General features: G+C 34.8%; 1 protein-coding gene and 1 long non-coding RNA gene across 4 annotated transcripts in view; one reads left to right on the top strand and one right to left on the bottom strand.

Annotated features, from left to right (window-relative positions):
* Window positions 1–379: 379 nt before the first annotated feature.
* PDE5A (phosphodiesterase 5A, cGMP-specific) overlaps window positions 380–17,471 on the bottom strand; it is a 134,888-nt gene continuing 117,796 nt past the window's right edge. For all 3 annotated transcript variants that reach the window (XM_011952703.1, XM_011952706.1, XM_011952705.1), the window contains exons 15-21: window positions 17,140–17,227; window positions 13,634–13,734; window positions 11,886–11,963; window positions 10,555–10,618; window positions 8,584–8,658; window positions 7,156–7,239; window positions 380–4,737 (exon numbers count right to left, since the gene is read on the bottom strand). In XM_011952703.1, coding sequence (XP_011808093.1) covers window positions 4,600–4,737; window positions 7,156–7,239; window positions 8,584–8,658; window positions 10,555–10,618; window positions 11,886–11,963; window positions 13,634–13,734; window positions 17,140–17,227 — 628 coding nt within the window. In that variant the 3' untranslated portion in view covers window positions 380–4,599. The remainder of the gene's footprint in view (window positions 4,738–7,155; window positions 7,240–8,583; window positions 8,659–10,554; window positions 10,619–11,885; window positions 11,964–13,633; window positions 13,735–17,139; window positions 17,228–17,471) is intronic.
* The window catches only part of LOC105519354, a 54,340-nt gene continuing 40,679 nt past the window's right edge, over window positions 3,811–17,471 (top strand). Inside the window, exon 1 of the long non-coding RNA XR_001002953.1 lies at window positions 3,811–3,903. This is a non-coding gene — a long non-coding RNA (uncharacterized LOC105519354). The remainder of the gene's footprint in view (window positions 3,904–17,471) is intronic.

Here is a 17,471-nt window from a genome sequence, read left to right as displayed (position 1 = left end):
CCCTTGATTTGCAACTAGACAGATCTGGGCTCAAATCCAGCTCATGCCATTTGGTCAAGTATTGAGCTCCAAGCCTCAGCTCCTCATGTAGCATCAGGCTGGTAATAATCACCCTCCAAAGAGTCATTATTGACTTGAAGTGAGAAGGAGATGGAAAACATACCCCCAAACTGGCAGCAAAGAGTATTAATAAAAGGAAGACTATTACTGAGAAGAGTCTAGACTAAGGAAAGGATTACTTTTCTTCAGCTAATAGGATCACAGGTTAGCTTGATTAAAGTCTCTCAAACTATTGGGCCCATTCTCCCTGCCTAAAATCCAAACTCCCCTATTAATTCACCACACTTAAAATTCAGAGTCCCCTAATAATCACACAGTATTCATACTGACTTGTTCATTCTTTTTATTTTTACAAAGCATGGCAAAATGAGGAAACCACTGACAGGTGAAGAATCTGCACAACGGAAAACCACCTTGACCATCTCATGACTTTATACAAGAATCGGAGGTAAGTTGTTCCTTTAAAGTGATTTTGTCATAAAAGAGTCATCTGAAATGACTCTCATGATGGAGGAAAGGAAAGAAATGAAATCAACATTCATGGTTATTTAAAATGACTTAAAAGCTAAGCATAATATACATAGTAACTCCTTTTCCGAGTATAAAAATAGTGCCAGAAACTATATTTGTTCAAATATATTGAAAAGGTATAAGAATACAAATAGATATTAACAGTGGCTAGTGATGCCTCATAAGGTTTTCTTTTCTTAAACTGTAATATAAATTTATATGTTCAACTATTTACATTGCTTTCAACAACATTCATTAAGATATGTTTACACAGGCTTTTAGTAAGTATATGGAATGGTAAAGTGAGCTTTAATACTTTCTTCTTTGCTCTCTGTAGTAGAGCAGAAGGGGTCCAAAACCATGCACAACTTAACAGTCCTAAAGAACTGTGTAATCTTTACCTGGCTAGCATATGGAAAAAATAAACTATATACAAGAATACAAAACCCCTAAAGTGTTCTTCAACTATCAACAGGTTAACTGATTCATACTTGCAAGAAGACAGGATGTTTGTTCACTGGTAGATTCTTAGTAAGTTTCAGGTAAAGAAGGTACATAAAACATATGTTATTGATGAAAATGGAAGTGATGCAGTATACCCTGTGTTCTCATGTTAAATCGGCAGTATCATAAGCTAAGTGTCTTCTCCAGCACCTCCTTCAGGGACTGTGAGCTCCTTGAGGTCACTGCTCTGTCTCCACAGCTGAGCACAGTACCTAACGTGTGGCAGGACTCAATAAAAGGCGGGTCAATGTATTTCTGACACAAAACAATTAAATTGTGCCACCTTATTTTGACTACAGTTATTCATAAGAGAGGATAATGATGACTTTTTTATCCTCTCATTTTAAATCAATCTTGTAAACAAAAGACAATTGCTTGTGATAGCCTGTTAAGTTTTAGGAGTACAATCTGGTGAAAAACACAGAAAAAAACTGTAAATCAAATTGGAACAGGTCTAATATTTGTTTGCTATGCTGAAAATAAAGGCACTTCACTGCTAGGCAAGAATATATCTGTGACTGAACAGTTTTCTCCAAGAATCCAATATTTCCAGTATATTTTCATATACTTTCTTATCTCTAATACTCCCATTAAATGAAACTATTCTTCAAAATAAAAAGACAGTGATGACAACATCATCATCCTGGGTTTGTACCTTGAAGCAATGTACCCAATGAGCTCTAAATCTCACATTCACTAGTGATCTGCAAGTGAAGCTGAATAAATATATTCTCTTTGTTCAGTCTTGGAAACTCAACATTAGAAATGACACATGGGAATAGATCACCTTCTCTCTACACTAATATCCCATTTCTGACAGTGGTCTCCACCGCCCATTGGGCTTATAAAGTAGCTGCCTTCTGTGACATTTTGCTTGAAGACAAAGGCTTTGCCCAAACATAACTCCTTTAAAAAAAGCACAACTTGTTTAGGCACACAGAGGTTAAGTGACTTACACAAATCCTCCCAGGATTGTGATTGGCACAGTCTAATCTACTGAAAAACATAAGGCCAGGCAATTACATAGATAGCTTTTAACAAGTTAGTAAAATAGTGGGGACTTTTCTGGCTAAAAATTGAAATTAAATGGTATCATGTTACTCTTATAACTAAACAAACAAAAAATCTAGAACAAGTACTTCTTGCTAGTTATGGGTAATGTAAATATAGAGTAAGGTGAAGGAGGACTATATGTATATTTTTCCAACTTGAGAAGATTCACTGGAAAGGAAATTAAAAATTATTTGAGCCAATTAACCGGCCCTAAAGAAGTATTCTTCTTTATATGAACTGAAATATCCAACAATAAAATAAAATAGGCATTGCCCAGCTTCTTTTAATGTCTAAACAAGTAAAGTAAAATAAACATTATTCAAAGGCAGACTAAACCATTTCTAATCTAAATATATCTTCTTGCTTATTAAAATGACACACATACAAAGCCTCTAAACACGATCTACTATGTCTTTAAAAAATTTCTCAGTGACACATACTAAAGGGGACCAAACAAACTACTAAAGTATAAGTACATATTTTAGCATAACTGCTAAATCACAATGTAATAAAAAGGTTTATTAAAGATTGCTATTCTTTAAGTAATTTTTCCTTACTAAGGATTTATGTATGCATGCATAAGTATACACCTGTATGTATATATAGCTATTATTTTAGTGATAGTCTGTGTATTTTACATACCAGTGCCGCCAAGGGGCAACCTTACAAATTTTATATGTATGGCAAAAAAATAAAATATCCTGAAAATACAAGTATACAATACATATAGCATTAAACAGTTGGTAACTTCCTAGATTAACCTTTACCAAATACAAAATAACGGCAACACAATGGGGTTTGCTTCTATTTTTTGTGTTTTTTTTAACCAGAATGATAAAAATAAAACCGCATTATGTCAAGATACATATACACACTCGGAATTTTAAAAACTTAAGGAACATATTGAATTTTAGGCAAAATTTAGGAGAATCCGGAAACAGATGGAAAACACATTTTGGTGAAAGGTCCTTGAGAATGCTGCATTACCATATCCTTAAGAAATTTTCTGTCCAAATTAGTGATAGAAACTCAGAACAAATATCTTTTTTTGTGGGTTGGAGGTAGAAATTAACAAATCAAGCAAATCTCTCCTTTCTACTCTCCCCAAATCCAAACATTCCTGCATATTTGAAATAAATTTTCCCTTCCTAGACCAGTTGCTTAATTCATTATGTATTTCTCCAATATTGAATAAATGTGTATTTAGGGGCACACATGTAGAATATTAATCTGTTCAAATGGGCTCAAATTCTAAGAAAATGTTAACTATACTAAATGCTATGGGAAGAAAATACCATTGAATATGAGTTAAGGGCCAGTGTTTAGCATTCACATCCAGAATTCTCTGGATCTCAGTTGACTTGTCCTATACATCAAAATATGGTAATTTTTCAATTACGATACTGCTAAATGTTATTCAGGCATAAAGTGTCTTACCCACTGTTCCTCAAATTCAATTTTGACCCCAGTATTGGCAATAGCCCTTTGCTATTTATATAATTAAAACTTTTCTTTAAATTTCAATTGACAGGAAAAAGAGTCATTTTGTACTCTCTTATCTATAGTCACGTCTCACTTCAGGTCAATACTCCAATTGTCACTTTTATTTTGAAAAGAAAGTCCAGAAGGAAAAAAAAAAACTCTTAGAGAGATCTTCTAACAGAACATTTTCTTCACCGACAGACATCCAAGGCCATTCCATTTCTAGATCACACTTATCCCTCAATCAAGTCAGTGACTGGATCATCTCCTAAGGTTTCACCTGCTTTGCATCAGGTAGGTGAGATGAAGTGATTTTATGGGTAGCCTTTAGAAAAATGTACTGCACTGAAATGACAAAGTTCTCTCTGGCCTGTTCTCTCACAAAACAGCAAGTCAATTAAATAATGTTTTCTTTACAGTACAGTTTCATAGTACTTTCCATTTGTTTCAGAGTGCCTTAACTTTTTAAAAAAGACATTGTTGACAAATACAATTATTTCTCCTTAAAATCCACTCAGCCACCATTTTTCACTATCCTGTAAAGGCTTTAAATGTCACAGAATGTATGCTAATTTGCTCCTAACTTACTTTTGAAAAAGGAAAGATTCCAAACAGTCTTGAAAAAATGGTAATTCAGAAAACATAAAAACCAATTATTTAAAATAGTCCCCAAGCAAAAAAACCTCAGTGCAAGAATACTGCTTACACTTTGCAGTACACGAAATATCACAATCAATGCTTTTATCAATGTGCTAACAGTGGATGTTGTTGATCCTTTCAGTTCAGTAGCATAAAACAAATATACAAAAAATATGTAATAGTCCTCTAAAAACATTCATGCTATACTCTCAAAAGTTGTGCAAAAATAAAAATACAGCAGTGGCAAAGTATATACCAAATACAGACACTATACAGACAGTGTGTAAGAAACTAGGCATATTGCAGAACACACCGTCTCTGTAAACTTCAACTCTGCATGAAACAGGCCACTCAGTTCCGCTTGGCCTGGCCGCTTTCCCCATTAATCAGCATCTTCTCCTGCTGTTCTGCAAGGGCCTGCCATTTCTGCCTGTTCTTTCTGCAGCCATCTAGCAAAGGGAAACAATCCTCTGACACGTGGGTCAGGGCCTAAAGAAAAAAAAGAAAGCAAACAGCTAGAGGGAAGCCAGGAAATAAGCCCTCTCCCACAGGCCTGTTACAAAGGGCCACTCATTTCATGAGCAGACTCACTGCTGAAATTTTCACAAGCTGTGTGAGCACATACACAGATCATTTACACATGGTTCTTCTAAAACACTACAGATAAGGAGTACATGCTGAGAGCCAGAGCAAACACACATTCCAAAATAACATTCCTGTGCTAGGGAGGCAGGTCTGTGTGGAATCCACTTGTAGGGAAAAAGCCCTTTTGTTTCCATGTAGTACAGTTGGCTCTCCCTCAGTGTGGCTGTATCAGGAGCTGCTTAGTTTTTGTGTTTTTCTAGGGAATGGTTTCATACATTGTACCATTAAATAGGCTTTTATCCAGGATTATATTATAATAAAGATTCATAATTCGGTGTGGCATTATTGTGTACCAATTATAGTGCCATAAATATTTAGCCACAAGAATGTTCATTTCAGATTTCTTCCTAATAGTGAAACACTTAAAATTACAAATACTCAACAATAGGTTGTCACTGGAAAATCCCCTACAGAATAAAAAAAAAAGAACCCTCACAGAAACACATTTGATACATAAAATACGGATATAATGACATTATGGATTGCAAAAGGCAATTAATGAATTATTGTTAAATGAAAAGTATATGAAAATGTCATAAAGCATATACATTGATATGTTATCTGTAGTTTTCTCTGGGTAGTGGATTGTAACTGGTTTTATTTTCCTTTTTGCTTCTCAGTAATTCTGATTTTTCTTTTTCTTCTTTTTTTTAGGACAGGTTTCCACTCCATTGCCCAGGCTGGAGTGTACTGGTGTGGATCTCAGCTCACTGCAACCCCCTCCTCCCCTACTCAAGCAATTCTCCTGCCTCAGTCTTCTAAGTGGCTGGGACTACAAGCGCATGCCACCACACCTGGCTAATGTTTCTATTTTTTGTAGGGATGGGGTTTCACCATGTTGGCCAGGCTGGCCTCGAACTCCTGAGCTCAAGTGATCCACCTGCCTTGGCCTCCCAAAGTAGTGCTGGGATTAGAGGTCTAAGCCACCATGCCCGACCTCTGATTTTTCTACAGTGAGAACATAACTATTTCTGTAATAATGTTAAAAATACATGTCAGTATCATATAGAATTTCAACAGCAGATTCAAATGAAATGAATACTTGTATACATACATACATACATATATATATATAGTAGAAGGATAACATCTATAATAGGTGATGTGATTACTATGTTGACTGTATTTACAGGGATAGAGAAAAATCAAAAGAGCCATTAGTATTTTTAATGGAGAAACTCTTAATCCAATCAATAAGGAAAGCATCTGTTATGGAAATAACGAGATGTCCAAGTGTTTGAAACAATGCTCTGAACACACTTCATACTTCTGAGGAAGAACTTTGAACAAAGGAGTAAACAAGTAGAATGCTGAGAAAAATGGGGAGACGACAGTGGCACATGACACCTGTTTTTTTTTTTTTTCCATGGTTCTTTTGGTATCTTTCCTTCCTTTTCCTGTCAGCCACAGTTCTTTATTAAATTTTTTGATGGCGAGAACCCTGGAGTAGGAGTGAGAACCGGACTGTAGATGCACCTCTCCCACTAACCACCTGTTTGGGACAAATAATCTGTCTCATTGGAAGATGAACTTGACAAGTTCAATTACTAAATCTGAAACATCTGGATTAGAAAATTTCTAGGTTTTTTTTTTTTTTCTTTTTCTGGTTTTGACATTCTATGATAACTCCATGACAAATGTTCTTTTTCCAAATAATTAAAACTTACAATAGTTCTCTGTTTAAACTTTCAAAGACAAAGACAACCTCTTCTTTCTGCATCTGAGTCATAAACATCTAAACTAATAAATTAGATGTTTTAGGGAGAATCCATTTGCCTAGAATAACCACCCCCCCATCCAAAAGCCAAGCCAGCAAATATGTGGAAATGGGAACCTGCAATATTCTACCTACCTCCTTTTAATTCTCAGAAAATTTTTATAACTAGAGTAAAGCCACATTATGACAATGAGAAAAAGTTGGATTACTTTTCTTTATTTAGGCTAAAATTTAGACTTAAAAAAAGAATATGCTAATGCACAGTATATACAGTTTGTTCCTTGAGGGTAATACTGGCACATAATTCTTCTTAGCATCCCCAAATCAATTTGTTGGAGATTAGCACATAGTGGGCACTCAATAGATATTTGTATGTGTTCCTTGTTCAGTACAAACATATTCATCAGTAAAAGAAACCATACTAGTAATAATTTTATTTCTTGATTTAGAAGCAAAAAATAGGCACCTAATATTAATCTCTTTAATTTAGGTTCTAATTCATAACAGTCCAAGTTTAGCAAGTCTAGTAGTTTTCATATAAATACCTCATACAGTTGCAAGCAGATGGCGTCTATGAACCCAACTTGCATACTTGGGATTTTGTTTTTCTTCTCCCTGTTCATTAGATCCTGAAAATACAAATACAGACCAAACACAGAGATGTGCATTTATTTATTTAGTTAGTTAGTATTTTATTATTTTTGGGGATGGAGTCTCACTCTGTTGTCCAGGCTGGAGTGCCATGGTGCCATCTCAGCTCACTGCAACCTCCACCTCCCGAGTTTAAGCTATTCTCCTGCCTCAGCCTCCCGAGTAGCTGGGATTACAGGTGTGCAGCACCAAGCCTGGCTAATTTTTTTATTTTTAGTAGAGAAGGGGTTTCACCATGTTGGCTAGGCTGGTCTAGAACTCCTGACCTCAAGTGATCTGACTGCCTTGGCCTCCCAAAGTGCTGGCATCACAGGCATGAGCCACTGTGTAGCATTTATTTAAAGAACACAATGAAAGCTGGCTCTAGAAAGGTGAATCAGTGGGTTAGCCTAGGAAGGTCAGATAGCAATTAATACAAAAAAAAAAAGAAAAGAAAAGAAAAGAAAACTCTATGTTTCATTTCAAGGAAACTCATTCTAAAAAACAGAAGTGGGTTGAGAGGAATCTTCACTTGTATTTGAGATCCCTGCTCTATGTAAAAAGGCAGTATGTATCAAAGACCTTTAAATACTGTTTGCCCTTCAACATGACAACTGGGAATTTATGCTAACAAGATAATGAAGAATGAGGTTTAGCGGTTTATCAGTTCCCTTGGTGTAATGTTTGCAGTGTTCACTATTACAAACAGCACTGTGATAAACATCTATTATAGATGAAACACTGCTGTGAACACATTTCTGAGGAGAACTTTGAACAAAGGAGTAAAGAAGTAGAATACTGAGAAAACTGGGGAGACAGTGGTGGTGGCATGACATCTGGTCTTTTTTCCTCCATGTTTCTTTTGGTATCTCTCCTTCCTTTCCCTATCAGCCACAGCTTCTTTATTAAATTCTTTTGATGGCAGGAACCAAGGAGTAGGAGTGAAACATCTATGATAGATGTTTATCACAGTGCTGTTTGTAACAGTGAACACTGCAAACATTACACCAAGGGAAGTAGGTAAATTATGGTTACATCTATTTCATGTAATCATGATAGTACATAAGAATATTTGTTAAGATGAAAAGTGGTTTGTAATACTTAAGCGGAAAAAACAAATTACAAAAAAACAGTGATACAATATGATGACCCCAAGTGTCTTTTTTATGCCTTTTATTGCTTTTGCTTTCTGTAATGAATATGTATAATTCTTCCAATGAGAAAAAAGTTTTAACAAAATCAGAAATTGTGGTCCTAAGGAAAGATGCCATAGGACCATAAAAAGGAGTCTACAACTTTAAAACAATGCATTTGAATTCCTACCAACAAGGTTTCATACTTACAGTGGGTTCTATGTTGAGTTCTTTTCTCTCTCTGTCTCCTTGATCAAAAAATTCACTTGCTACAAGTTCTGCTATCTGAAATAAATAACAGACTCAGTTTTGACAACGAAAAGCGTATCATTCTTTAAAACAGAGACTGTGAATGAAGGCCCTGTTAGGAGCTATATATCTCCATTTTACAGCAAATAAGCAGCAGCTTGATACCTGAAGACAAGTAGTCCACATCCAAAGCATGCTCTCTTGACTATTCCATTATACTCTTTTTCACTTAGGTACATCTCTCTCTCTTTGGTAGCCTCCAACATTTTTCCCTTTTAATTTTATTTAAAAACGTTTTCTTCCTTCATTTATTTTCCCCCCATAAAACGGTATGTACAAGGGTTTGATTCAGGAGAAAGAAAGGATATAAGAAGACACATTCTTCCCTCTTCTATTATCTTCCCTGGTTAGAAACAGGCATATAGTCCTGTTTATTATGTAGCAGGAAGGTAGGTAAAGATCACCTAAGTGCTTATGGTGTGTTGGCTTTGGCACATGGAGAATGAGTTTTGATCTTGTTTTCTCGGCATGTCTGTTTCATGAGATGAGACTGTAGGAAGAGTTACTAGGCTACCTGACTACGCAGCCCAGAGCCTTGACCAACAGCAGGCTGTCAACAATCCTAAATAGCACATTAAGGACTCAAAATGAAATCTTGAAAAAAAAAAAAAACACAATATATATGTCACTGCATGGACATCCATCACTTTTCTGAGCCTGTATCGCCTCTGCAAAACATTATAGCAGTTACTTAGTTAGAGGGAAAGATTTTTTTCTAGCCTCCTGGTAACAGGCTCCATTCAGAACCTTCTTGACATCTTATATCAATAATTCCTATATCTACAAGCCCCAGAAATCTCCATGTTCTACTTGTTAATGTCTATTTAGAGCTGAGGCATAGTCTAGAAGGCTAACCATAAGAAAAGTAATTTTGCTGCTTCTAATTTTCAAGGTCATTAAAGGGATGACCTTAAGAAACAAGCCAGAAGTATAAGTTATATCCCAAATCAAAAAATCTGAAATCTAAAATGCTGGTCCAATGAGCATTTCCTGTAAGTGTCATGTCAGTATTCAAAATACTTTGAATTTTGGGGCATTTTGGGTTTTTGAATTAGGTACGCTCAACTTATAATACTGAAATGAAAACTTATCAACAGCGATGTTTTTGCTGTGTTAATGTAGATGCTCTCTTTCTTAATATATCTTACAAATATTATGTGCAAATGCATCTTCTAAAAAGAAAAGCCTTTGTATGTCCAAATACCGGTTTTTAATACTACTTAAAAATTCCAAAAAAAATTTCCATACTTACTTCAGAAGCTACCTTTAAGAGTAAAAACTTAAAAAAATTATTTTAGATTTAGGGGGTATATGTGCATGTCTGGTATATATGTATATTGTGTATTGGTGGGGACTGGGCTTCTAGTATACCCATTACCCAAATAGTGAACATTGTACCCAACGGGTAGTTTTTCACCCCTTGTTCTCTTCCCACCTTTCCCCCTTTTGGAGTCCCCAGTATCTGTTATTTCCATCTATATGTCCATGTATCCCACTGTTTGGCTCCCACTTATAAGTGAGAATGTGCAGTGTCTGATGTTCTGTTTCGAGTTAGTTAGTTCATTAAGGATAATTGGCCTCCAGCTCCAATCATGTTGCTGCAAAGAACATGACTTGATTCTTTTTATGCCTGCATAGTATTCCATGGTGCATATGTACCACATGTTCTTTATCTAATCAACTGTTGATGGACACTTGGGTTAGTTCCATGACTTTGCTATGATATAATAAATGGTGCTGTGATGAACATATAAGTGTCTTTTTTATATAGTGATTTATTTTTCTTTAGGTAGATACCTAGTAGTGGAATTGCTGGGTAGAATGTTATTTTGACTTTTTAATTATTACTGTTATTGTCACTAAGCAACATACCCGTTGTTGAATAGGCCAGGGTTTTGTAATTGCAGAAAGGTCACACGCTGTCATCAGCATTGCTCTGTTATGGAAAAAAGAAATCCAAAACTCCTATTTACTTTTGTGTTATTATATACCCTCAGTAAATAGTTACTAATAAAAAAAGTTAAAACCCTCTAAACAATGGAAATGGCAGTTTATAAAGACCAAAGAAAAAGAAACAATGTATATGAAAGTCTAACTGATACAGTTAGAACAGAGCATCATTGTTTCAGTTTTCCTTTGAACTTTGGGAATTTGTCCTCAAACTGCCTCATTTAGCTCCAGATTGGCAGACTGAAAAATTATTAATCTTGGGTAAAATCTTGCCTGCTTTTATTATTTTTGTCACCTTAGTATTCCATTCTATATTTCATCACACCGTCACAGTATGATGAAAGTACATTAATTACTAATAATTAACCATTAAAGTATAACATCAGGTATCATACTGATGAAAGTCTTATATCAGAAATCATAGTAGGTCATCCTAATTCACTCCACACACATGCTAACTTCTACATGAAAAGCCTTTGAATGATTAATCACATTTTTCAGCCTTTTCCTTTATTGTTTCTGCATGTTGAATTATAGTTAGGAAAGTTTTTTTCACTCCTAGGTTATAGAAGAATCCACCTATATTTTTATTCACTGCTTGTATGATTTAAGTGTCTACATTGAACTCTATGCTTCAGTTGGAATTTAAGTCTGTAGAGTAGATCCAATTTTGTCTTTTTCCATTTGGTTATCTACTGATCTCTTTCCTCCAGTCACTAGGAATGTTATCTTTATTACATACTACATGTCTTTTGCAATTCTAGATTTTCTACTGTGTTCCACTGATCTTCCAACAATATCAAACTGTTTTCATCATAGAGACTTTATAGTATTGCTTCCATGTATGGACTCTGACTTCCCTGCTCTACCTTTTCAGATTTTCTTTAGGAGAAGTAAACACTTTGCAGCTACATCTTACTTCCACAAGATTTATAATTCCATTTTCAGCACTTCCATTACAATGAATTAGGAAAATGAATAAGGGAAACCTATAGCCATATATTGATACTCTACCACATTTTAAAGGTTTTTCTAGAACAAAGAAACAATTCATTCACTTGGATTTGCAAATGCACTTCTTTTCAAGTAAATATTCAAATTTACTCTTTGTACAACCCTCTGGAAAAATCTGACAGGTTTTAAAATCATCATGTTATAACAAATAATTGCAATAAAAACTAATAGTGAGAAAAAATGGTGACAAAATTAACTAGATAAAAAACTTCAGCTTTAAAGATAGTTAACCTACTTACAAAAACAACTCCTTTTGATGAGAATCTTCCAAATTGAATTGATTTTTTCTTATAAGTTCAAAAAATTCTCCTCGCCTCCTATAACGTTTAAAAAAAAAAAAATTGCTAGTTATATAACAATTACCCGGGCTCTTATGCCTTTGTTCTACAAAGACTCATGGAGTAAATTTTTGGTTAAAAAAAACACCTCTATTTTTTTCCCATCTTAGAACCCAGTATAAAAAATCATCATTTACAAATCTTTAATACCTCACTTTCCCCCTTCTATCATTTGCTTTTGATGAAACATTAAATCTCACCTAATTTTTAACTATAGATCACAAATAGTGGTAATTTCAATTCTTGAATATTTGTTATTTTAAGAAAAATGAAACAGTATGAGTTAAAAATTTGATGCTGAGAATGATTTCAGATATTTTAAGTGTACGGCATAATCTATAGGTTTCAGTTTATCATTTATTTCATGAGAGAGGATAAAAAGTATATAAAGTTGCAAAGTGCCTCTGAAGTAAATAAAGACTAGGTAAAGTTTAAAATAATATTTGTTATTTTTCAGTGAATATAATAATATTCGGTGTACAGTGAATACCTCTTACGTGCCCAGTATTGTTAAGCATTTTGAGAAGGGATAAGACAAAAATTTTTCTTTTTGCAGTGTTTAATATCTACCTGGAGACACAAGACTCAAGAAAAACTTAGGTAATAAAACTGATAGTGTATGATTATAAAAGATAAAAAGCAGGTTTCATAAGGATTCAAAAGAGAGACCCATGTGGCCTGTAAAGGTTGGAAAGCCATTGTGGTTACAGGTATTTTTCAAATTCTTGGTAATTTGATAATCCTTGTTCTGCAATTATTTCTAATAAACTGAAGTATACTATTGATATATATTATTTTGTCTTAACCTCAAAATGCTCTAAAAACCAATTAAGTAGGCACATACAGTTACTTCTAGATGTATAAGAGTAGATATCTGGCAGATGTTTTTGTGTGTTTATTCTATTTGGTTTTTACTTCTCCTAAGAGTGACTATAACCATAAATGTGAATCCCTTACAGAAGAAGAGAGACTCTTGTTACAAGGAAATCCTGAGTGTGATTCCCTGACTCCCCTCATTCCTACACATGCATCAAAGATCTCAGCTAGGAGTTGGAAACTTATGATTGCTCAAATGCAGGAAAGTGTTTTCTAGTTTTTAGAAAGGCAGTTTAATCATGAATATGCATAATCAAAGAGATGACTCTAATGTATACTCTTATTTTAGAATCAACAACTTCAAAGTTCTACATAAATATTCTTCTGCCAAAATCAAATGAAAAGAAACGAGTTACTTGCTTGGCAATAACTCCTTTTCCTGCCCAACTAAGCTTGAACAACGGTATAAAGGAGTCCTGAAATGGTCAGAAGTTGTGGGGAGCAAGGGAAAGGAGGAAAAGCAAATGACTTATATAATCTTGGGACAACATGGCTTGGAATGACTGACCTTGAGATGGCTATTAGATTTGTATATAGTTTCAGAGACACAGCAGTAGATAAACATCAGAAATAATAGATATTCTTAATGTTCAGCAGTAAGTAAGCCAAAGGAGTAGACTTTTCTGGCTACCCTTTAAGAAACTGCTCCATAGTCTGATAAGCAGTTTTGCCAGGACATTTGTGTTTTGAAATTTCTCAGTATGGATGTCAAAAGTTTGAAACAATGCAAAGACTTCAAAGACCTATTTCTCAGGTTATTTCTTAAAACTTACTTAATGTATAGTGCTAGGTCTGTAGCTAAAATAGCTTGTTTGATTATTTTCAATGTAGTCTTATATTCTTCAATGGAGAGGCCACTGAGAATCTGATTGCCCTTTATAAAAAAAGAAAACCAACATTAGCACCCTGGAGAAGCTGCGGACAAGAACAAAATCTGGAAACACATTCACATATCTTAAACACATGCCCAGTATTCTAAACTCATGAATGTGGAGGGCATACTTAAATACCATGAAATAATGTTTCTCCTCTATGTTCCTACCCCACCCCTCTGTCATACATGTAAACTGCTTCATGATGCTTCATCTGCCTACATACGCATGTTTTTCCAACTTTTATACTCCTTAAGCCTTAGTCCAGACTTAAAATCTAAAGCTATTCTTTTCCACAGGGCAGACTAATTGCTATAATTTAACAGCAAGTGTAAAACTTTGAAAAAAATCAAAGCCATATTAATGGATATGAAGAATGAAGTGGTAAAATTTTTAAACAATGGTGTATGAAAAAAGGAACTTCTCTATGGCATTTTAAATAAATCCAATAACATTTCTGGTGCAAATTTATATAATTTTAACTTGGTCAGTTATGATAACAGTGCATATTCCTTAGGGACATCTTAATATAGATGGGTAAAGGGCATGAGCCAAAGGGTGCTTACTGGTCAGTGGAGAAAGAAAGCGTGGGTTGAAACATCTATAAGGAATATTTAAAAGGTAGCTAATCCATGTGCAAATCATTCAAAGTTTTCACTATGTAACTATTTTTTATTTCTTGTCTGTAATTTAAAGCATAGTGGTTCTCTAACCTTGAACTAAGTAAAATACATAGACCAGGCACTCATAATACAATCAAAACAACATCTCTAAGTTGAGTCAGATATGCTTCCTATATCTTAGGGCCAAGAAAAACCCAGATGCTTAGGAAAGAGACCTGAAGGCAGAGGATTTGTTATGAAGGCAGTGGAACTTCCGGGTATGTTAGGCTGAGGGCAAAACACATTGGTTAGAGGATAACTAGATGCCGAAATCGTGGCATGGATCTAATTAATGACAATAATCTATAATTACAACCATAAACATTATTTTAAATACTAAATCATTTTAGATTCTAGGCTAAACAGAAAACTATTCAGAAAATACCTTCTGATACTTATTTTAAGATAAAATAATTTCAAGTGGAAGATGAAATGTCTTTTGGTGCTATATTTTTACTTTTTACTCCCAAAGGCTGAGGATATAATTTCTTGTGTAATTATGCTTACAAAGATAGAATATATAGATAGGTCTTATAATTTGAGCCAGCCATATAGATAACCAGATTCCTTATATATTAAGCAACAACATATTACGTAATAAGTTACATAGTAACAGGTCAGTTGATAGGAATATTGTAAAATATGCTTTTAAAAAAGCATATTTTCTTTCTTTGGAGCTAAATTTGTAATGGGATATTGAAATGAAAGTTTTAGTGGAAACACACAGATAGCAAAAGTACAGATATTCCTACTATAACATGACATATACATTCCTGAGAAATTTCAGTTCTGAAAAACTGTACACTAAAAATAACATGGATTGTGCAAAAAAATGGTATTGGGAAAGACCACTCAAAACCTATGCAACTTTGTAACCAGAGCACAAACCAAACCAAGAATTGGTTCCTCTGGAAGTATCCTGGACGGGCCAGTCTGGCTGGTCTGGAGGCTATCTCTGAGGACATTAAAGATGGACAAAAACAATCAAGTAGAAATGCTGGTTTGTGGGGGACCTACAATCATGCATATAGAATTGATTGTTGAGACAGTAAGTCTGCTATTAAGGTGGGCATTGAAAGAAGAGCAAGCTCCCAAGAGGCTACAGCAGTCCAAAGCGAGGGAGAGAGCCTCAGGTGCAAGTGCTCATTTTTAATATTCCTAAGAAAGAATGGAAAGGGCTGCATATGCAGGAGCCAAGGGGAGGGCTTTTTCCTTTCTTGCTGAAGGTCAGAATTCAACTTCTATAATTCTGGCACCCCTTACCCCAGGGAGGCTGTGTATGAAATGATAGAATGTCTATGGTATACTGATACCATCCTTCTACCTCCCAATCACACATGATATAATTCATACTAAACAATCACATGTTGTAGAAAAAAAATCTGTACTAGACCACATACAGACTTTATAAGGAGGGTGCCAAAACAGGCTATATAACTTTTAACTCTTCCCCCACACTGAGGTGTTGAGGGAGGCATGAGAGTGAGTTCCCCTTTACCTCAGGTAAGAGAGAGGGGCATGGAGTTCCCGTGTATGTCTCCTATCATTTAGTGGGTGGAGGTGGGGCTAGAGTAGACTTGTGTCTGACTCTTGTCTTAAAAGGCAAGACACTCACATCAGTACCAGTCTGTTAAGAATGTTTTAACATTTCTTACCTATTCTCCCTTCCCATTCTCCAAGTATGAAGGGGTAAGAAACTACATGGAGGTTGGGGAGAGAGGAAGGAGTTAGAAGAAACACAAGGTAGGGAATGGGAGAAGCCTACCAGTGCAGTAACAGAAAACGTGAAACGTTAAATCATGTTCAGAATTTGGACTGCTACCCAGGCGTACACATTTTGGTTTCTGACTTGAGAACTCTATACTATATATTGGGACCTAAAGTAACTAGAGGGTTTTTACTTATAAAATCGTGACTAGAAAAGTAATGGGAATCCCTGAATTTTTTCCAGGGCTCAGGAAAGAACTAGCCCCAATGAGTAAACTTAGTGGTAAAACTAAGTTTTTAGTGGTAAAAACTTAGTTATTATTTAGATATTGTGGTAAAACTGTTTTAAGATTATATGTCATGCATTGTGTATGTTCAATGTAATAGTTAAAACTTTCATTTTTTCTTATTATTAAGGTAATACCTACACACAGGAGATAATGTAAATAATGAACAATCACCTCCCCCCAAAAATAATTAACAATTTTGTTACACCAGCACAGCCATTGTTAATATCCTGGTGCATATTAAATCAATCTTGTTTTCCTTAACATAAGTATGTTTAGCATAGCATAGCATATGCTTTCTTATGTTGATAAATATTCATTTCACCAAGTAGTTAAATAGCTTTATTCTTTAATAAAATTGTTTCTTAGTAACTGGAAGTTTCAGTAAAAAGAAGAAAAGGTATTGCTTTGTGAAAACAAATGCTTGAGCTATAGAAACCACTTCATTTCAAAAAAAGCAGAATTAACTGAGAGCCACAAAATACACATTTTTGTTTGTTTCTAATTTGGAATAGTCACATAGAGTAGAATAACCAAATTTCCCTTATCAGGCAACATGTAGACAGTTCTGGTTGTCTAGAGAAGTGAGGCTGTGAGGATCTCAAATGTTTTGGCTTTGCCTTCCTTACCCAAAAAGGAATAAAGTATGTGCAAGAATTTATGATGCTGGGAATAAATCCAAGAACTAAAAATAAAACTGAATTTATGAAGCTCTCTTTTAAAATTCCACAACAATAAATTAGGTACTTACTGGACTATTAAGAATCATCAGGCACTGGTCAAAATGATGGTGTTCCATGATTGAATGGCAGTAGAGCTGGGCAAGTGGATGTTCACTTCTGAAAATATTTTGTTGAAGAAAGGAAAAAAGATCAATTTCCTTAATGTGCCAGTTTATCAGTACATTTTTATTACTGTTTAACTAAAAAAGAAACTACTTCACAAAATTAATCAACAATTTTCCCTCCTTTTACTGAGAAAAGAGTGAGGTAATCTCTGGGAAACAAATACCAAGAGTCAAACTGTTTTCAAACATGAATGGAACCATCGCCAGTGCAAAGTATGAACAATTTCATTGGTTTT

This window comes from Colobus angolensis, unplaced genomic scaffold, assembly GCF_000951035.1.
Source record: "Colobus angolensis palliatus isolate OR3802 unplaced genomic scaffold, Cang.pa_1.0 Scaffold345, whole genome shotgun sequence".
NCBI lineage: Eukaryota > Metazoa > Chordata > Mammalia > Primates > Cercopithecidae > Colobus > Colobus angolensis.
The sequence above is the reverse complement of the archived record's forward strand: the minus strand, read 5'-3'. Positions and strand labels throughout refer to the sequence as shown.